At 39.9% G+C, this 23163-nt stretch overlaps 1 protein-coding gene across 1 annotated transcript; it reads left to right on the top strand.

The window, feature by feature from the left end:
* Window positions 1-21736: 21736 nt before the first annotated feature.
* LOC123514342 (cilia- and flagella-associated protein 251-like) lies at window positions 21737-22811 on the top strand (the record flags this gene model as incomplete). Its single annotated transcript, XM_045272186.1, has 1 exon — window positions 21737-22811. A coding segment is annotated over one exon (711 nt), but the record flags the coding sequence as incomplete, so codon positions are not given.
* Window positions 22812-23163: the final 352 nt, after the last annotated feature.

Genomic DNA, 23163 nt, shown 5'->3' with positions numbered 1-23163 from the left:
ACGTGGTAGACGAGTAAAGTGAAGGCCATGGCCAGCACACATCGGAGCAGGCTGCCCACTAGGCCCCGGCCCCCGTCCCTGCCGCCCCTCGGGACTTCCTTTCACTTGTTAGAGGGGGAAGAAATGGAAGGCTGCAAGACAACGCCCTTCCGTCCCCCCACAGATGATCTCCAACGTGGCTCTTCCTCCTGTGTCGGAGGTGGGCCTGGGAGCGGCCCACCTTTAACCATCCCCGAGGTCACGGTGTACGACCTCGGGGTTCAGGCTGTCCACGGTCTCGTCAGCCTGAGTAGTATAGTCCCTCTGTCGCCAGGGTCGGGCCTGGGGGGGCGACCCACTTCTGGCCATCCCCGAGGTCACGGTGTACGACCTCGGGGGTCAGGCTGTCCACGGTCTCGTCAGCCTGAGTAGCATGTCCCCTTTCCTGGTAGGGCTGGGCCTGGGGAGCGGCCCACCTTTGGCCATGCAGAGGGTAAATGACCGTGACCTGGGGGGTGAGGACACAGTACGTGACCTCGGCTGCGGTCTTGCTGGGGCTTGTGTAAACGGCATATGGGGGCAGGCTTGGCTTGATTTCACCAGCCTGGTGGTCCAGGCTGGTGGTTGTCTCGTCGCCCTCAGGGGGATAGGCTGATGTGCTGCTCGGTTTTCATTCGTTCCTGCTTGTCCTCCTGGGATGGGCTTGGTTCGCTGAGGAGCCTTCTGCTGTAATACACTGCGACTTCTTCAGCCTGGCCTGCCTTGAGGCTGAAGAAGAGTGCAGAACGGCGCCCGATTGTGTTTGCCTTGAGACCCACCCGCAGGTCAGCGAGCGGGATCTCACGGCGGGCCACGAGGCACTCCCCGCCAGGATGTCCACCCTGACGGGCGTGGCCCCATCCTTCTTGGCTACCCTGCCAACGGGCACCAAGATCTTCTGGGCAGACATGTGCTGGCCTGCCCGTCCACCGCGCTGGGGAAGCTGAAGGCCCCCAGCAGGCGCCGGCCTCCCTTCCCCTTGCTGCTGGGCAGACAGAGGGTGAGGCGGTCGGCGCCACCACACCGGCCCACCACCTCCAGGTGGGCAGAGACTTTCAGAGTGCTGTAGATGCGACCCATTGCTCTATCTTCCTCGTTTTATTTCTATTACTTTGATATGAATTTAAATGTTTTCTTCGGACCAGTTTGTCAAAGTGTGTTGAAATAAGAAGATGACGGCTCAACCGCCGCCCTCGCTCACTCTATGACAGACAGAGACAGGGACAAAATAAAGGGACTACGTAAATGATTGTCTGGCTTGTTGATTGACACACACACACACACACACACACACACACACACACACACACACACACACACACACACACACACACACACACACACACACACACACACACACACACACACACACACACACACACACACACGGCCGGTAGCTCAGTGTTTAGAGCGCTGGCTTCACAAGCCAGAGGACCGGGGTTCGATTTCCCGGCCGGGTGGAGATATTTGGGTATGTCTCCTTTCACGTGTAGCCCCTGTTCACCTAGCAGTGAGTAGGTACGGGATGTGAATCGAGGAGTTGTGACCTTGTTGTCCCGGTGTGTGGTGTGTGCCTGGTCTCAGGCCTGTCCGAAGATCGGAAATAATGAGCTCTGAGCTCGTTCCGTAGGGTAACGTCTGGCTGTCTCGTCAGAGACTGCAGCAGATCAAACAGTGAAACACACACACACACACACACACACACACACACACACACACACACACACACACACACACACACACACACACACACAGACTTGAACTTTTTATTATTATGGTCAGGCTTTTTAATAAAGTATGGAGGACAGTTTCCATACACAGTATACATTATAAATTTACCCATTGTGTCTCTTTACACATAATACTTAACAAAACAAATATCGCTAACTTGTGTTGTATCGTGTATCTGTCACTTTGTAATAATTCTACAAATTTATACCGGGTTGGATTATTTCTGTAATTATGGGTAAGTAGTTTGTCATGAGTTCTTGTATATCGTTGTTATTACATTCAAGCAAAACATGGAACTCGTCCCCTATTACGTTATTATTACATTTATTACAAATCCTGTCCTCTCTTGGGCATCTAGTATACCTCCTACCCGTTAGTTACAATTGGTAATCGATGATTACTAGTTCTTCATCTACTAATGCTAATCCTATGAGACTTGGGTAATTTCCTTAGATATCTTTGAAAAACAAAGCAATCTTTAAATGAAACGTAAGTGTTCTTATATAATGTAACCATGGTGACTTATAAGTATTTTCAGCATACAGTTTAATTAAAAGGACACTGATACATCAGGCTCTGTAACCAAGTTTGCTATGTTTACCAGTTAGTGATCTAGTCCAATAGGCAATAATTCAACGTTCTTGTTTTTATGTGAACACTTACAGGATAATTGCCTAACTCACCATATACATGTTGTTTTGCGGACATTAAGTCATCAGTGTTTGACAAAGGTTACGTGTACATTTTCTTGTCCTTGATACCTTTGAAGCCCCAAACCTCACAACCATCCGTTATAACAGGTAGCACCATTGCACCAAACAGCTCCAGTTGCAGATCAATTATTGGTAGATCTAATTTTCGACATTTTGCTGTGCATTGCTCTTCTTCCTTGCTGACCAAGTTGTTCCTGACATGTTTTAAAATACCCATTATAGTTCATCATAACACCTACCGTAAACACTTATATTGATCAAGTTGAAATTTCTTCTTGATCATTGAAAATAAAGTCATTCTAGTGTTTTTACAGCTGCTATCCAGCTTCCATTGATCACGATAGGTTTCCATTGCTTTCAGTGCATTACATAAACCTGTATCACTCTCAACTAATATGACGGTATCATCTGCATATTTTAATTGACACAAGAATCTTCAGCATATCACCAACCCATTCATTTCCAATACTGACATAATAAAGAATGTTTTTTTTTTTTTAGCAGGTGATCATTCACACATATAAAGAGAACAATAGTAGTGATAAATTTTCTCCTTGTGTAACTCTAGTGTAACTGATCAAGCAATCTGAAAGTTCTTGATTAACAGAAATGCAAAATTCCACATTACTGTAGATGTCTTTGTTATAAGTGATAATTTTACCATTATCTCCTACCTTGAGTAGTTTTAGCCCAGTGCATCTCTCCATACAAGGTGAAATGCTTTCCTATAGTCTGCATATAAACAGTAAAGCTTTTTCTTATTGTACTGAAATCAATCAAATAGGCCTTTCATTACAAATACATGATGAGCAGTGCAATATCCCTGCCTAAAACCAGTCTGCATTTCATTTAGAACATAACTGCTATCACAAAATTCCGTCACTCTTCAATTTAGTATTGTTGTAAAACAACTTTCCTAAACAACTCAACAAAGTAACTGTTTACATCGTGAGTGTCTCCTGTGTTCTTATAAATAGGTACAATTATTCCAGTTAGCCAGTCTCGTGGGATGTTTCCTGTTTGTAAGATTTGGTTCAAAAGCTCAGCATAAAGTGGACATAACATGTGCTTGGTGTTCTTAATGTATACACTAATGATATTGTCAATTGAAGCAGTTCTTTTTTCTTAAATTTTTGTGTACATTTCTTAATGTCTTCCTCTTCATGTGATTTCCCTATTGAACACACTGTTACCATCAATGTCACTATTCATGGCAGTTGGGAATTTTTCAGTAACACCTTCTTGTGCCAGTCGCTTAGAAATGGCTCATAAATTCAGTGATAAGAACTGGAATATCAGACTTCATTTGTGTCCAATGCAAAATTTTCCAATAAAGTCTGGAATCTTTAGATTTGACCGTCCGTAACTTAGAAATGAGATTTTCTCTTTAGTTTTAACTCTTTTCCATTTTTTGTTTGTATTTCATTTAATATTTTCTTCAGATCAGAATTCAATTCCCAAACAGACTTTAAGATCTGCATTCTCAATCACGTACGTATGTCACCAACTCCTGGTTTGTATTACTAACATAATCATCAGCTTGATGTTGATCCCAGTGTCCTGATTTGCTTACTATATGGTAACACTTCTTTCCCGTTAGTCGTTTGTGATACCTTTCACCACTCCAGCACTCTTGCTCCATAAAATCGCTACTATTTTTAATGCTTAGTGATGTACCACAATGCACATCCGAAAAAAGTGGATCAAACTCCAACACCTTCATGTTTTGAGCAGCAGTCAGAAGGAATGGTGATCCAATAACGTAATCCAGAACAGTATATTAAATACAGTAGTTTCCTTACCAATCATATTGTCCTCTCCTACTCTTCCATTAAACACAAAAACCATATTATTTTTTACATGCTTCCAATAAATAATTTCTTACCATGACAGTCAATTTTAGTTACATCAGCAGAATATCTTCCTGTTGGTACAGTACCAAGTTGTCGCATATATCACATGCATCACTTAATTTGATTTTTGTGTAGAACTATTGTAACACAGTTCCCTGTGTTGTGGTATTTATGTCCAGTCATCAGTTGTGTGTTTACGTTATTGCTATATATATATATATATATATATCTATCTATATATCTATATATCTATATATATATATATATATATATATATATATATATATATATATATATATATATATATATATATATATATATATATATATATATATATATATATATATATATATATATATATATATATATATATATATATATATATATATATATATATATATATTTTTTTTTATTATTTAGTTGTGTGAGCTTCATATTTCTGATTTCTGATTTTGTGGAAATGATGTTTTAATTTTATTTGCATTATTATTTGTATACCTTGATAATTGTAAGAGCCGCCCGACCATGGCATCAACTCGCAAGGAACAACTTACAACTTCCATGGTTGGGCGGCTCAGCTGGGGCCAGTATTGGAACAGCAGCCTGCCAGCATGGAGTTATAAGTGCCGGTGTTGTGTTTTCTATCCTGGAGTTTGTTTGATACTGAGATTGATGTGCAGAAGTCATGAAGGTAAGAAAGACTATGTATTGTGTTACAGTGTTAGGCGAGTTGTCAAGGTTACGTATTTATGCGATGTTGGGATTTTGTGCAGTGAAGTACAACTGGATCCCGATCTCGGTGTTTACAGGGAGACGATGATCGCCACCCATGTTCGAAGCTAGTTCAACCATCTTCTCATCCAACACTTATTCTGTTTCTTCATTATCTTCACTAATTCCAGAAATACGTACATTGATCGTCACTCCTTTGATAGTGTTGAAGCTTGTCAATCAGGAGAGCTTGACGCTGCACTTGGAAACTCTCCACACTCTTGCTTCTAATTGTTTCGTCCATTTGCTTCAATGCTGCGTTGACTGGTGCAGACACTGCTACCGTGATCACTTGCGTCATCTCTGGTAAAACGGTCTCGGCTGCGTCTCTTGGCGTCTAAAATCCTTCTTTCTTCGTATAGAAAGGGAGTTGAGCTCATCTTCCACATTTCCCTTCACTAACACTTCTAAATCTGACCAATCCACGCCAGACATGAGTGTTTGTTTACTTGAAGGTAGTGCAGACAGAAAACAGGAGTCGGACATAATACGTCTGCACACCTCGGCAGTCTCAGAGAGAGAGAGAGAGAGAGAGAGAGAGAGAGAGAGAGAGAGAGAGAGAGAGAGAGAGAGAGAGAGAGAGAGAGAGAGAGAGAATTAACAAGAGATACTAAAACTTTTATTGCCCTTCGTACAATACAACAATCATAAAGAAGATGTAATAATTGTAAGCAAGGTCGGCTGAGACGGTGGTCTGTCACGGACCTACCTATAAGTGGTGGTTGACGACGCATGCTGTAATGTCGCTCATCGATCACAGGATCATATTACTGACAAAGTAAAGATAAAAATCACAATAACAAATAATAACAACAATAATAGTAATGATCATGTTATAAATTGGTAACAAATAATAATCAGAATAAAAAGTAATAATAATAATAATAATAATGATAATAATGATAATAATATTCCTTATGAAATTAATAATGATAATGAAACCAAATAATAGAAGTAATGAATAATATACTAGCAAGAATAACACTACCCCCAGGACTAATGAAGGGAGAATGAAGAGAAATACAACTATAGTAATATTAACAGTACTGAAGGAACCTACTGTCACCGAAATATATCTACTTAGTACCTCACTGTATTTGGCTATCATGTTTCTTTTTCTTGAATTTGGGGAGTAAGTATTTTTTGTTTATTTTGCAATGTGTTACATGTCTTTGATACTCTGAAGTGTTTGCTCCGTGCCGTGGGGCGTGACTTGTTCTGCATAATGGGATTTTAAGGGTAAGTTCTTTTCGAGTATTGTTGTGCTCTAGTACATGGAAGCTACATTTTATTGAAAACAGATGGAATGCTCCATATTCAAACTGTCAGGTGTGTAAATATACAATATCCAGCAGTTTTAGTAGTGTTAAGGTCGTAAAAAGAGGGTGAGTATGATCGTAACGATGGCTGTGACATGATGCGTATAGACTTATTTTGTTGGATGAAGGAGAGTGTCAATGTAGGTTTTTAAAGCTGCCCTCCCTCCCCCCTATAAGTTTGGCCAATGTCCAGTATGAGCTTGTTGCATTTGATCCAGTTAGCCACATATCCAATTCCTGATTCAATGCTGTCTCGAGATCATTAATGTTTTTCCCACTTATAAATGTAGTTGTATCGACTGCAAAGAGTAAAAGAAATAGTAAGTTAGTGCAACGTGAAGAACCATTGATATAAATAAAAGAAAGAAATATATTGGGTGAAGAACAGAGCCTTGTGGCACACCGTGATTGATATTTTTGTAAGATGATGAAGATGTGTTGTTGTAAGGTGTGAACTATAAGGGTTTGAACAAAGGGGACTTGAACGAAGTTGTTAGGATTAGTAGCGGGACAGAACCAGAAATAATGGGTTTAAACCTGAAAAGTCCAGGTTTAGGAGAGAAATGGGAAGAAAATGGTTTTCAAACAGAGTGGTTGATGAGTGGAAGGGACTCAATGGGCATGTAGTCAGGGCTGAATCAATGGAGAGCTTTAAAAGAAGATTAAGTAAGTACATGGATGGGGATGATGGATGGAATTAGGTAGCTTTAATCATACAGGGACTGCCGCGTGTAGGTCTGCGGCCTCTCGCAGCTTCCCTCTTTTCTTATGTTCTTTTGTAAACTGTACAATTGAAGAAAGAAACAATATCCTAGGAAGAAAGTGGAACAATAACCGTAAGCCATGGAGATATACTATAGAGCCATGATGGTTGTGGCAATGGTGATTCTTGATGTGTTGCCTCATTTCATATGAATGCCAAACATGAGAGAAGGCACTGCCCACCACCACCATACATAATCCTATGTAATATTTAACATGCACATCTGCCAAAAGGTGTGTTCCCACATCTTCCTTGCTCCATTGTCAGCTTCACCCAAGAGTACTGAAGAACAGGCCAAAAGTTTACTGGCTTAAAGACTGTAGCTCAGTTCTTTGGTGAGGCATCTGTCAGAGACTGACTGCAGCAGCCTTCATTTCATGATGCTCAAAGTATATTACGTTTTGAAGTGCATAAATGCTTGTACAGCTTGTGATATTGTCACATAATATTTGCCTAACGACTTGACTTGCTTTGTGCCCACGCTCGTGAATCTTCTGAGGTTTCCACCGTCTGGCTTCGATTGAAAAGTCACTCTAACTAAGTTAGTGGAGCGTATTTTGTCTCTATCCTTTCGTGGAAATCTATATCCTTGGAGATTTCAATGTTCACCACCAGCCTTGGCTTTCTTTTCACTGACCATCCTGGTGAACTAGTTCAACTTCGCTATCCTCCATGACCTAGAGCAACTGTTGCAACACCTTACTTGTATTCCTGACTGTCTTGGAGATAGCCCAGCATTATTGATCTTTTCCTTACCTCTAATCCTTCTGCTTATGCTGTTATCTTTCTTCTCTGTTTGGCTCTTGATCACAATTTCATATCTGTATCTTGTCCTATTTCTCAATCCTCCTCAGGATGCCCCATAGCGGAGGTGCCGTTGGCGTTTCTCCTCTGCCAGTGGGGGACCTGAAGTATTATTGATTTTCCTCAATGATTACTGCTTCTGTGTCAGTGATCAATTGCTGTGTGCTGACCTATAACAGAAGTGATAGTGTCTGGCATGGAAGCTTACATTCCTTATTCTTTCTCTCAACCTAAACTTTAACAAATCTTATTTTAACAAAGCCTGTTCTCACGCAATACATGAGAGAGGTTGCCCACAAAAGGTAATTGAGCCTTTCCTCACCTGAATTTTTTGCCCAAAATCATGCCAAGTCTCTTCTCCAGTTTGTTAAATACTCTTCATTAATAGAAAATGTTAAAATCTTCCAAAACTTGTGACTCTTAGCATCTGGCCAAAAACATCTCCAATAACTTTACTACTTATCTTTTCCTTTATTTCATCCTGATAGCACCACTGCCATCTCATCTCTCTAAAGCTGAACTCTTCTCTCATATCTTTGCTAATAACCCTAGTTTGGATGTTTCTGGATTGTCCTCTCCTCTCGGACTATTTCAAACTCTTGATTACATTTTTTTTGCAATGATGTTTTCCATACCCTCTCTGGCCTAAAAAAAGGCTGATGGAGCTGATGGGATGCCCAATGTTCTCAAAGAATGTGGCTGTTCTTGCACCTTGCCTGGCCAAACTCTTTCAACCCTGTTTCTTGACATTAACCTTTTCTCGCTGAAGTTTGTACATTCAGCCTGTTCCTAATCCCTATAGTTTTAACCTCTTGCCTGTCTAAAGTCTTTGAATCTATCCTCAATAGGAAGATTCTTTAACGTCTATCACTTCACAATTATATCATGAATCACGATTACTTGTGTTACCTGATGGGAATTGTGGCTGTTGTCCTCGTCCTGGTTTCGGTACGGTCTGCTGTGTTGCCCATGTTTTTCTTGTTTCATGCATTTTGTAGGTCATAATTTTTTTCTAGGTCATATTATTGAATATTCATTTTGTATACATTTTGTATATCACTTTGGCTAGGATTAATATTTAGGGAAGTGAGGTGTTATCAAGTGCATTCTGGGTCGCCAGTGGACAGTGGTGACGTGGCTAGTTGCGTCGGAATAGTGTCAGTTGTGTGGGTGTGCCGGGTTCCTGTGTTGGCCTTTGAAGGTATATCAAATGCATTATAAACTGTTCTATATGGCTGTGATTATTATGTGTGTTATAAGATGAAGGTATGGTTCTTGGAAAATGTGGATTGCTTGGGTATGGTACATATTTGTGCAGGATTTATGTGGTGACGTGCAGGGATGCCAGGAGTAGGTGGTGGAATGCTGGCGACCCGACACACTGTAAATTCCCAAGGGTTGTACAGGATCCGGGCTCCTGTGTTGTCCTTGAAACCCTGAATGGCTAGGATGCATTGTAGGTGTCCAGTGACGAGAAATACTGTATAACTTACTATAATGTTAATGTATAAGATCAGTGCCAATTGTTTTCATTTTTTTTGTGTGTGTGATTCATAACCTGTGAGTTATGTTCCTTGAAAATGTTTTGTGTTGTGTGTATAGCATTAGGTTTCATTGTCAGCTGCATATGATGTGAGGTGCATCTAAGTACCAGGTGGTGTGCTGGTGAAATTATGACAAATGGCACTTGCAGGTTGAAACACTTCAGGAATTAAAGTTTCAGCACCATGTCCGGTCTCTATTAGTCACCCTACAACACTCTTCTGTTTGATCGCCAGTATGGCTTCCGTCAAAGCTGCTCTATTGGTGATCTTCGGCTTTCCGTACTGAGTTTTGGTCATCCTCTTTTAGAAATTTTTGAAACTTGTGCTATTCCTAGTGCATATCAAAAGTTTTTGATAGATTCTGTCACAAAGCTTTGATCTCCAAACTACCCTTCTACTGTTTCTATCCTTCCTTTATCTCAAGTTTCCTCTCCAACCGTTCTATTACTGATGTGGTAGATAGCCACTGTTCTTCTCTTAATCTTTTAACAGAGGTGTTCCTTAGATTCTGTCCTGTCACCCACTCTCTCCCTATTATGCATCAGTGATCTTCTAAACCAAACTACTTGCCTTACCCACTCCTTTGCTGATCATACCACCCTGCACTTTTCCACGTTATTTTTCAGACGACCAACCCTTGAGGAAGTAATCAGATCATGCATGTACGCGACAGAAGGCCCAACTTCTGATCTTTCTTAGTTTCTTTGATTGCGGCAGAGAAAATTAAGTAACAGGTAATTCTTCAAAAAATCAATTCTTCCATTTATCAACTTGACACAATCTTCCAGAGAACTATTCCCTCTTCTTCAATGACACTCAACTGTCTCTCTCTTCTACATTAAATATCCTTGGTCTATCCATTACTTTTAATCTAAACTGAAACTTCATCTCATCTCTTGATAAATCAGCTTCTATGAAGTTAGGCGTTCTGAGGTGTCTCTGTCAGTTTTTCTCTCACCTCCAATTGCTAACTCTGTATAAGGGTCTTATCCTACTATGTATGGAGTACTCTCCGCATATATATGACATCCAATCACACTTTTATTAGAAAGTGAAATCAAAAGGTTTCATCTTACTTAACAGTGATCACAATGAAATACGGTATAAACTTAAATGGCACGAAGCTTTTAGAAATAAGAGTACTGGGAAGGTACCTCACTTCAGGAAGGCTAATTCGAAGGAGATTGGCAAGGGACAGGCAGGGAGGCAGGTGAGAGAAGGAAGGCAGGATCAGAGAGGTAGGTGAGGTGTGATGTCGAAGAAAGAGATGGGAGAGTCGAGAAGTGTGGTCAGGTCAGGCCAGAGGAATGAAGTGAGGTTTTCATGGCAAGTTGGTGAAATGTATAGCTACTTTCTTGACAAATTACATAGAGGTCAAATAACTAACATTCCATATAAAACTAAGATCACAAAGGAACGACCCTAGGTGGATGACAGTGTTACGTTCACCGGTTAAACTGGTAAGATTCATCGGAGAGCCGGTGAACAATAACAATAAAAAAAAAACACTGCAGGTTCAACTGGTGAGGAAATGCAAAGGGGTCACTTTAAAAGCTATTTTAATAACCCATAATGAAATTGACACATATATAACAAGAAACATGAAACACAGATATATAACATGAAACACAGGAAAATGACATACACATATACATATAACACAGTAATAAATACAACAATAAAGAACCCAACTTAATACCTAACAATAATCCTAATCCTATATAGAGGCAATGTGGAAAACACGGACGAGGGAAGTGATACTTATGCTGTCGCAGTGGTGAAATGCTGGGTGATGGTTGATCCACGGTAGACCCAAGAGGCGTTGTGTTCACTGGTTGAGGCTTAGATCTCAACTGCCAATCCAGAAAGCCAAGAGCTGGCTCAACACTTTCGGTTGAGTCGAAAGGGGCCGCGTGAATCCAACTCGGGACAGTCTTCATGAAACGGTGACGTGGAAGGTTCACGAGACGGTGGCGTGGAAGGTTCACGAGACGGTGACGTGGAAGGGGAGGCGGAGAGGTGGCGAACGAGGTAACAAGCGGAGGAGGTGATGGTAATAATGTATGTTACGGGCGGGCCTTAACATTTCTTCCCCTAAGACCTCCGTAATGGGCTCATGAAGGAGGTGAGACGGAGATCTTGATAAGGCGTCGGCGATGATGTTGTCCACCCCTTGATATGGTCACTTGTAGATGGAACGGAGTGATCCGGCGTCCAGACCACTGGTTCCGAGGAGAAACGCCTTGAGGTGTTGGAAGGCTTGGTCACAGTTCGGGGTCCAGTGGAAGGGGACGGAAGTGCTGAGAAGGTCCGTCAGGGGGGTGGCCAGGGTGGAGAAGTTCTTACAGAAGCGTCTGTAAAACCCAGCCATCCCCAAGAACCTCATGAGAGCTTTCCTGGTGGTAGGAACAGGGAAGCCAAGGATGGCCTCCACGTTAGCTCTCTTGGGGTGAACCTTGCCGTTCCCCACCACATGTCCCAGGTAGACCACCGTAGACTTCCCGAAGGTGGACTTGGCCAGGTTGATTGTAAGCCCGGCTTTGCAGCCGACCCATCAGCCTGAAGACGGGTCAGATGTGTCGCCCAGTCGTCCGCAGTCACCACCAGGTCGTCCAGATATGCAGATGTTCCCTCCAAGTCCTGAGTGATGTAATTTATAGCCCTCTGGAAGGTGGCGGGAGCATTAGACAAGCCAAAGGGCATCACTGTGTATTGGTATAGTCCGAAGGGGGTGATGAAGGCGGATATTATTTGGGCCTCGTCCGAGAGGGAATCTGGTAGTAACCTTTAAGCAAGTCTATAGTGGTTACAAATTTGGCTACTCCTATACTATCTATAAGGTCCTCTATCAAGGGCAATGGGTAGGAGTCTGGCACCGTCACTTTATTTAATTTCCTGTAGTCTCTGCAAAATCGACTCTACCATCTGGCTTAGATGTTAACAGGCAGGGAGAAGCCCAGGGAGATATACTAGGTTCTGCAAGGTGATGACAGAGCAGATAGTCTACCTCTTTTTTCATCAAGTCTCTTTTAATGGGTGAAATGCGATAGGCTGGTTGTCTTATAGGCTTGATGTCATTAGATGTTAATGTTATGTCATGTTATAGTATTACAAACTCCTGGAAGGTCACCTGTGATTTCAGAAAAGTCTAGCAATAACTTCTTAAGATCAGACTGTTGTGAAGGTGTTAAGGAAAGAAACACCTCATCAAGGTTGGACATGATTTGGCTGTTTGAGGGACGTCCAGGTGACGAGAAGAGAAATTCGATGTCGGACTCTTCCTGGGGGCACAGGACCAGACTCCTTCCCTACCAGACATACAGATACAGTGCGAGACAAGTCGTCCTCTGGTTCTCTGGAGTGGTAATGTTTCATTAGATTAATATGAACTAGTTGGGAATCCTTACGACGGTCAGGGTGTGGACCACATAATTTAATGGACTTAGTTTTTGAGCCACAACATAAGGTCCCATGAACTTACTGTGAAGAGCATTGCCTGGAGTGGGGAGAAAAAGTAAAACCTTGTCTCCTGGTTTGAAACTTCTCATGACAGATTTGGGAAGAGAATTCTGTTGCATTTTAGTTTGAGATTTGAGGAAGTTTGATTTAGCAAAAGATCTGACTTCACTGATTTTATTCTTAAGGTTACTGATGTAGTCAGACACACTGGGGCTTGAAGGAGTATTTTGAGTGAACCATTGATCCTTTAATATTTTGAGAGGTGATCTGTCTACCATAGAGTAATTCAAAAGGGAGTAACCTAAAGAATCTTGAGGAGATTCTCTTAAAGTAAAGATTCTGGATTCATGTGATTACTAACTCATCTGTGACTCATGACACCACAGGTACTGTATTCCCCACACACACACACACACACACACACACACACACACACACGAGTGATCGTACTCTGGTTGTCGCACTGATCACCCTTGAGGAACATTGTTGTTGCCAGTAATAAAATGATAATAATAATGACAATAATAATAATAATAATAATAATGATAATGATAATGATAATAACAACAAAGATGATAATAATAATAATAATAATAATAATAACAATAATAATAACAATAATCATTATTTTTATCATTATTATTATTATTATTATTATTACTATTATTATTATTATTATTATTATTATTATTATTATTATTATTATTATATCATAATAATAATAATAATAATAATAATAATAATAATAATAATAATAAAATAATAATAACAATAAAGGAAAAAACAATAACAACAACAACAACAAAAGCAATAATAATAATAACAATAAGAAGAAGAAGAACACGAAGAAGAACACGAAGAAGAAGACGACGAAGAAGAACACGAAGAAGAAGAACTCGATAAAGACGAAGAAGAAGAAGAAGAAGACGACGAAGAAGAAGAACGAAGAAGACGACGAAGAGGAACACGAAGAACACGAAGAAAACGACGATGAAGAACACGAAGAACACGAAGACGAAGACGAAGACGAAGAAGAAGACTGGAAGCCTTTATATTCTGTTCGATCCTTGTTAGTGATGAATCGTAAGAGCTTTGCTCCTGTCCCTTTTGTTATTCATAAGCCTTACACCACTTAGATATTTGTATCAGAACCCCTCTTAACCCCTGCACGTTTGTTTAAGGAATGCAACTTTAGCTATAGTATCTGAAATCTCGCTTCGTAGGGAATATCACTGTATCTTTTTTCAATTGTCCTTTGTGGTGATTCTGTTATTCGTATATCCTTCGTATAATATGGGGCCCAGAAGTATGCAGCGTAATGTAGTAAATGCGGTGTTACCAAATACAGGTATAATATTGCCTCGGGACCTGTGCTTTTAACACTCGTAAAATGACTGGTATTTGCCTCATTTCCAGCCTGTATGCATGGTGTTGTTAGACCAAGATGAGAGGTAACTAACTCGTAAATGTTTTTCATAGTCTGAAGCTACAAGTTGTTGTGTGTATTTGGTGTATGTAGAGTAAATAGTTTGCATTTGTTAATGTTAACCTGCATTTGCCTTGTGTGTGTCCATTTGATGTGTTCGTTGAATTGAGTAAAATGAGTGAGTATTAAATTCCAGTATCGAAATGATTAATCTAGAAGCGATCCCTGAGGCAGCCCGCTAATGAGTTGAGGCCAATGTAAATGAGAATGGTTTATTATAATATTGTGTGTCGCTTAAAGAGCTTATGCAGCGTAATGTTGTTCCGTGTATGGGTAGCGGTGTAAGTTTTGTGATGATTCTGTGGTGTGGTAGGTTATGAAAGGGTTTGTTGAAATGTAGGTATAGGAAGTGGTAAGTATGAGAGGTGTTGTTGGGCGGTGTGTTGTAGGATTGGTGGTTTGGAGGTTGAGTGCATTGAGAAAGTTTTAGTTTGAGTGAGAAAACGTGTGTTTTTGTGGTTGCATTAATATAGGAAGAATATTTGTCCATTATTGTGAGGATAAAGAGTGTTAAGAATGTTTTGAATGAGAATATGAAGTCGTATTGAGATTTGAAGTAGAGAGTGAGAGAGCTAACCTAACCTAAGCTAACCTAACCTAACCTAATGTAACCTATCCTAACCTAACCTAACATATCCTATCCTAACCTAACCTAACCTAACCTAAGCTATCCTAACCTAACCTATCCTATCCTATTCTATCCTAACCTAACCTAATCTAACCTAAGCTATCCTATCCTGACTAGAATCACTCCATGCACACGTATCACTCCATGCACACGTGGTAGACGAGTAAAGTGAAGGCCATGGCCAGCACACATCGGAGCAGGCTGCCCACTAGGCCCCGGCCCCCGTCCCTGCCGCCCCTCGGGACTTCCTTTCCCTTGTTAGAGGGGGAAGAAATGGAAGGCTGCAAGACAACGCCCTTCCGTCCCCCCACAGATGATCTCCAACGTGGCTCTTCCCTCCTGTGTCGGAGGTGGGCCTGGGGAGCGGCCCACCTCTAACCATCCCCGAGGTCACGGTGTACGACTTCGGGGTTCAGGCTGTCCACGGTCTCGTCAGCCTGAGTAGTATAGTCTCTCTGTCGCCAGGGTCGGGCCTGGGAGGCGACCCACTTCTGGCCATCCCCGAGGTCACGGTGTACGACCTCGGGGGTCAGGCTGTCCACGGTCTCGTCAGCCTGAGTAGCATGTCCCCTTTCCTGGTAGGGCTGGGCCTGGGAGCGGCCCACCTTTGGCCATGCAGAGGGTAAATGACCGTGACCTGGGGGGTGAGGACACAGTACGTGACCTCGGCTGCGGTCTTGCTGGGGCTTGTGTAAACGGCATATGGGGGCAGGCTTGGCTTGATTTCACCAGCCTGGTGGTCCAGGCTGGTGGTTGTCTCGTCGCCCTCAGGGGATAGGCTGATGTGCTGCTCGGTTTTCATTCGTTCCTGCTTGTCCTCCTGGGATGGGCTTGGTTCGCTGAGGAGCCTTCTGCTGTAATACACTGCGACTTCTTCAGCCTGGCCTGCCTTGAGGCTGAAGAAGAGTGCAGAACGGCGCCCGATTGTGTTTGCCTTGAGACCCACCCGCAGGTCAGCGAGCGGGATCTCACGGCGGGCCACGAGGCACTCCCCGCCAGGATGTCCACCCTGACGGGCGTGGCCCCATCCTTCTTGGCTACCCTGCCAACGGGCACCAAGATCTTCTGGGCAGACATGTGCTGGCCTGCCCCGTCCACCGCGCTGGGGAAGCTGAAGGCCCCCAGCAGGCGCCGGCCTCCTTCCCTTGCTGCTGGGCAGACAGAGGGTGAGGCGGTCGGCGCCACCACACCGGCCAACCACCTCCAGGTGGGCAGAGACTTTCAGAGTGCTGTAGATGCGACCCATTGCTCTATCTTCCTCGTTTTATTTCTATTACTTTGATATGAATTTAAATGTTTTCTTCGGACCAGTTTGTCAAAGTGTGTTGAAATAAGAAGATGACGGCTCAACCGCCGCCCTCGCTCACTCTATGACAGACAGAGACAGGGACAAAATAAAGGGACTACGTAAATGATTGTCTGGCTTCTTGATTGACTAACACACACACACACACACACACACACACACACACACACACACACACACACACACACACACACACACACACACACACGCCCGGTAGCTCAGTGTTTAGAGCGCTGGCTTCACAAGCCAGAGGACCGGGGTTCGATTCCCCGGCCGGGTGGAGATATTTGGGTATGTCTCCTTTCACGTGTAGCCCCTGTTCACCTAGCAGTGAGTAGGTACGGGATGTGAATCGAGGAGTTGTGACCTTGTTGTCCCGGTGTGTGGTGTGTGCCTGGTCTCAGGCCTGTCCGAAGATCGGAAATAATGAGCTCTGAGCTCGTTCCGTAGGGTAACGTCTGGCTGTCTCGTCAGAGACTGTAGCAGATCAAACAGTGAAACACACACACACACACACACACACACACAGACTTGAACTTTTTATTATTATGGTCAGGCTTTTTAATAAAGTATGGAGGACAGTTTCCATACACAGTATACATTATAAATTTACCCATTGTGTCTCTTTACACATAATACTTAACAAAACAAATATCGCTAACTTGTGTTGTATCGTGTATCTGTCACTTTGTAATAATTCTACAAATTTATACCGGGTTGGATTATTTCTGTAATTATGGGTAAGTAGTTTGTCATGAGTTCTTGTATATCGTTGTTATTACATTCAAGCAAAACATGGAACTCGTCCCCTATTACGTTATTATTACATTTATTACAAATCCTGTCCTCTCTTGGGCATCTAGTATACCTCCTACCCGTTAGTTACAATTGGTAATCGATGATTACTAGTTCTTCATCTACTAATGCTAATCCTATGAGACTTGGGTAATTTCCTTAGATATCTTTGAAAAACAAAGCAATCTTTAAATGAAACGTAAGAGTTCTTATATAATGTAACCATGGTGACTTATAAGTATTTTCAGCATACAGTATAATTAAAAGGACACTGATACATCAGGCTCTGTAACCAAGTTTGCTATGTTTACCAGTTAGTGATCTAGTCCAATAGGCAATAATTCAACGTTCTTGTTTTTATGTGAACACTTACAGGATAATTTCCTAACTCACCATATACATGTTGTTTTGCGGACATTAAGTCATCAGTGTTTGACAAAGGTTACGTGTACATTTTCTTGTCCTTGATACCTTTGAAGCCCCAAACCTCACAACCATCCGTTATAACAGGTAGCACCATTGCACCAAACAGCTCCAGTTGCAGATCAATTATTGGTAGATCTAATTTTCGACATTTTGCTGTACATTGCTCCTCTTCCTTGCTGACCAAGTTGTTCCTGACATGTTTTAAAATACCCATTATAGTTCATCATAACACCTATCGTAAACACTTATATTGATCAAGTTGAAATTTCTTCTTGATCATTGAAAATAAAGTCATTCTAGTGTTTTTACAGCTGCTATCCAGCTTCCATTGATCACGATAGGTTTCCATTGCTTTCAGTGCATTACATAAACCTGTATCACTCTCAACTAATATGACGGTATCATCTGCATATTTTAATTGACACAAGAATCTTCAGCATATCACCAACCCATTCATTTCCAATACTGACATAATAAAGAATGGTTTTCTTTTTAGCAGATGATCATTCACACATATAAAGAGAACAATAGCAGTGATAAATTTTCTCCTTGTGTAACTCTAGTGTAACTGATAAAACAATCTGAAAGATACTGATTAACAGTAACGCAAAATTCCATATTGCTATACATGTCTTTGTTATAAGTGATAATTTTACCATTATCTCCTACCTTGAGTAGTTTTAGCCCAGTGCATCTCTCCATACAAGGTGAAATGCTTTCCTATAGTCTGCATATAAACAGTAAAGCTTTTTCTTCTTGTACTGAAATCAATCAAATAGGCCTTTCATTACAAATACATGATGAGCAGTGCAATATCCCTGCCTAAAACCAGTCTGCATTTCATTTAGAACATAACTGCTATCACAAAATTCCGTCACTCTTCAATTTAGTATTGTTGTAAAACAACTTTCCTAAACAACTCAACAAAGTAACTGTTTACATCGTGAGTGTCTCCTGTGTTCTTATAAATAGGTACAATTATTCCAGTTAGCCAGTCTCGTGGGATGTTTCCTGTTTGTAAGATTTGGTTCAAAAGCTCAGCATAAAGTGGACATAACATGTGCTTGGTGTTCTTAATGTATACACTAATGATATTGTCAATTGAAGCAGTTCTTTTTTCTTAAATTTTTGTGTACATTTCTTAATGTCTTCCTCTTGATGTGATTTCCCTATTGAACACACTGTTACCATCAATGTCACTATTCATGGCAGTTGGGAATTTTTCAGTAACACCTTCTTGTGCCAGTCGCTTAGAAATGGCTCATAAATTCAGTGATAAGAACTGGAATATCAGACTTCATTTGTGTCCAATGCAAAATTTTCCAATAAAGTCTGGAATCTTTAGTTTTGACCGTCCGTAACTTTGAAATGAGATTTTCTCTTTAGTTTTAACTCTTTTCCATTTTTTGTTTGTATTTCATTTAATATTTTCTTCAGATCAGAATTCAATTCCGAAACAGACTTTAAGATCTGCATTCTCAATCACGTACGTATGTCACCAACTCCTGGTTTGTATTACTAACATAATCATCAGCTTTATGTTGATCCCAGTGTCCTGATTTGCTTACTATATGGTAACACTTCTTTCCCGTTAGTCGTTTGTGATACCTTTCACCACTCCAGCACTCTTGCTCCATAAAATCGCTACTATTTTTAATGCTTAGTGATGTACCACAATGCACATCCGAAAAAAGTGGATCAAACTCCAACACCTTCATGTTTTGAGCAGCAGTCAGGAGGAATGGTGATCCAATAACGTAATCCACAACAGTATATTAAATACAATAGTTTCCTTACCAATCATATTGTCCTCTCCTACTCTTCCATTAAACACAAAAACCATATTATTTTTTACATGCTTCCAATAAATAATTTCTTACCATAACTATCAATTTTAGTTACATTAGCAGAATATCTTTCTGTTGGTACAGTACCAAGTTGCCGCATATATCACAAGCATCACTTAATTTGAGTTTTGTATAAAATATTAAAATATTGTAACAGTTCCCTGTGTTATCGTATTTATGATAGCCACCTGTACAGCTGTCCAGTCATCAGTTGTGTGTTTCCGTTTTGCTAATAATATATATATATATATATATATATATATATATATATATATATATATATATATATATATATATATATATATATATATATATATATATATATATAAATATATTATATATTTATTTTTTTATTGTATGAGTTTCATATTTCTGATATATGATTTTGTGGAAATGATTGTCTTCATTTTATTTACATTATTATTTGTATTTCTTGATAATTGTAAGATTCCAGCCATGAGTGTGTGTTTACTTGAAGGTAGTGCAGACAGAGAACAGGGGTCGGACATAATACGTCCGCACACCTCGGCAGTCTCAGAGAGAGAGAGAGAGAGAGAGAGAGAGAGAGAGAGAGAGAGAGAGAGATAATTAACAAGAGATAGTAATACTTTTATTGGCCTTCGTACAATACATAAATCATAAAGAATATGTAATAATTGTAACCAAGGTCCGTTGAGACGGTACACTGTTACCGACCTGTAAGTGGTGGTTGGCGACGCATGCTGTAATGTGTCTCGTCAATCACAAGACCATATTAGTAACAAAGTAAAGATAATAATCACAATAACAAATAATAACAAAAGAGGAAGACATTAAGAAATGTACACAAAAATTTAAGAAAAAAGAACTGCTTCAATTGACAATATCATTAGTGTATACATTAAGAACACCAAGCACATGTTATGTCCACTTTATGCTGAGCTTTTGAACCAAATCTTACAAACAGGAAACATCCCACGAGACTGGCTAACTGGAATAATTGTACCTATTTATAAGAACACGGGAAGACACTCACGATGTAAACAGTTACTTTGTTGAGTTGTTTAGGAAAGTTGTTTTACAACAATACTAAATTGAAGAGTGACGGAATTTTGTGATAGCAGTTATGTTCTAAATGAAATGCAGACTGGTTTTAGGCAGGGATATTGCACTGCTCATCATGTATTTGTAATGAAAGGCCTATTTGATTGATTTCAGTACAAGAAGAAAAAGCTTTACTGTTTATATGCAGACTATAGGAAAGCATTTCACCTTGTATGGAGAGATGCACTGGGCTAAAACTACTCAAGGTAGGAGATAATGGTAAAATTATCACTTATAACAAAGACATCTACAGTAATGTGGAATTTTGCATTTCTGTTAATCAAGAACTTTCAGATTGCTTGATCAGTTACACTAGAGTTACACAAGGAGAAAATTTATCACTACTATTGTTCTCTTTATATGTGTGAATGATCACATTGGTGGCAAGATATCAGTAAAGTTGTCAGTGTGGTGACTCCTTTAGTGCCAATTTCTGATCCCACCTCGCCGCGTCTGGATTCATTTGATTACTAACTCATCTGTGACTCACGACAACACAGATACTGTATTCACACACACACACACACACACACACACACACACACGCAAGAGTGATCGTACTCTGCTTGTCGCACTGATCACCCTGAGGAACATTGTTGTTGCCAGTAATAAGATGATGATAATAATGATAATAAAATAATAATAATAATGATAATGATAATGATAATAATAACAAAGATGATAATAATAATAATAATAATAATAATAATAATAATAATAATAATAATAATAATAATAATAATAATAATAATCATTATTATTATTATTATTATTGTTATTATTATTCTATTCTTCTTATTCTTATTATTATTATTATTATTATTATTATTATATAGAAATAATAATAATAATAATAATAATGATAATAATAATAATAATAATAATAATAATAATAATAATAATAATAATAATAATAATAATAATAATAATAATAATAATAATAATAATAATAATAATAATAATAATAATAATAATAACAATAAAGGAAAAATAATAACAACAACAACAACAACAATAATAATAACAACAAAGAAGAAGAAGAAACAAGAAGAAGAAGAAGAAGAAGAACAAGAAGAAAGAAGAAGAAGAAGAAGAAGAAGAAGAAGAAGAAGAAGAAGAAGAAGAAGAAGAAGAAGAAGAAGAAGAAGAAGAAGAAGAACGAAGAAGAAGAAGAAGAAGAAGAAGAAGAAGAAGAAGAAGAAGAAGAAGAAGAAGAAGAAGAAGAAGAAGAAGAAGAAGAAGAAGAAGAAGAAGAAGAAGAAGAAGAAGAAGAAGAAGAAGAAGAAGAAGAAGAAGAAGAAGAAGAAGAAGAAGAAGAAGAAGAAGAAGAAGAAGAAGAAGAAGAAGAAGAAGAAGAAGAAGAAGAAGAAGAAGAAGAAGAAGAAGAAGAAGAAGAAGAAGAAGAAGAAGAAGAAGAAGAAGAAGAAGAAGAAGAAGAAGAAGAAGAAGAAGAAGAAGAAGAAGAAGAAGAAGAAGAAGAAGAAGAAGAAGAAGAAGAAGAAGAAGAAGAAGAAGAAGAAGAAGAAGAAGAAGAAGAAGAAGAAGAAGAAGAAGAAGAAGAAGAAGAAGAAGAAGAAGAAGAAGAAGAAGAAGAAGAAGAAGAAGAAGAAGAAGAAGAAGAAGAAGAAGAAGAAGAAGAAGAAGAAGAAGAAGAAGAAGAAGAAGAAGAAGAAGAAGAAGAAGAAGAAGAAGAAGAAGAAGAAGAAGAAGAAGAAGAAGAAGAAGAAGAAGAAGAAGAAGAAGAAGAAGAAGAAGAAGAAGAAGAAGAAGAAGAAGAAGAAGAAGAAGAAGAAGAAGAAGAAGAAGAAGAAGAAGAAGAAGAAGAAGAAGAAGAAGAAGAAGAAGAAGAAGAAGAAGAAGAAGAAGAAGAAGAAGAAGCTTTAACACTATCAAAGGAGTGACGATCAATGTACGTATTTCCGGAATTAGTGAAGATAATGAAGAAACAGAAGAAGTGTTGGATGAGAAGATGGTTGAACTAGCTTCGAACATGGGTGGCGATCATCGTCTCCCTGTAAACACCGAGATCGGGATCCACCACTCATTGTTCGGTTCAGCAGTAGGAAGAAGAGGAATGATAGTTTGAGAAAGAAAGCTAACTGCAGGAGGCCCGTTCCGTGGCAAACTTGAGGCGGGTTCACACGTGCCAATTTGCGAATGAAATTGCAAGTCGGTAGAGTTTCAGACTAAACATCGGTGCTAGCGACTGGAGAAACCAATCGCAATACAAGACCAACAAAATCTTGCTCAGTCGATTTGCGACTTTATTTACGTTGTGACGTCAGGAGTAAGTTTTGAAAATGTGGTCTCCAGGTGTAGAGAAGATGTTAGAGTTGGTGAGGCAAAAAGAACACATTTGGGAGCCCACAAATTAATTATACAGTAAGACAAAGCTTGCGCAAATCGTTGCTCGACCAAATAGGTGGTACTCTCCAAGAAGTGTTTCCCTCAATGCAGGGTGTTGTTGGAGGTGAGGATTGAACACTTGTCAGGATTTCATTGGATCGCAATTGTGCATAGTCTTCTTAAGATTAGTGTGTGGTAGATACTGCTTTCTTTCCTTCTACTTAGCCTGGGATGAATCCACAGGCATTTTCTTTCCTGTTGACTCTTCTGG

The sequence above is a fragment of the Portunus trituberculatus genome, chromosome 37 (assembly GCF_017591435.1).
Source record: "Portunus trituberculatus isolate SZX2019 chromosome 37, ASM1759143v1, whole genome shotgun sequence".
NCBI classification, from domain to species: domain Eukaryota; kingdom Metazoa; phylum Arthropoda; class Malacostraca; order Decapoda; family Portunidae; genus Portunus; species Portunus trituberculatus.
This window is presented reverse-complemented; position numbering and strand designations above follow the sequence as displayed.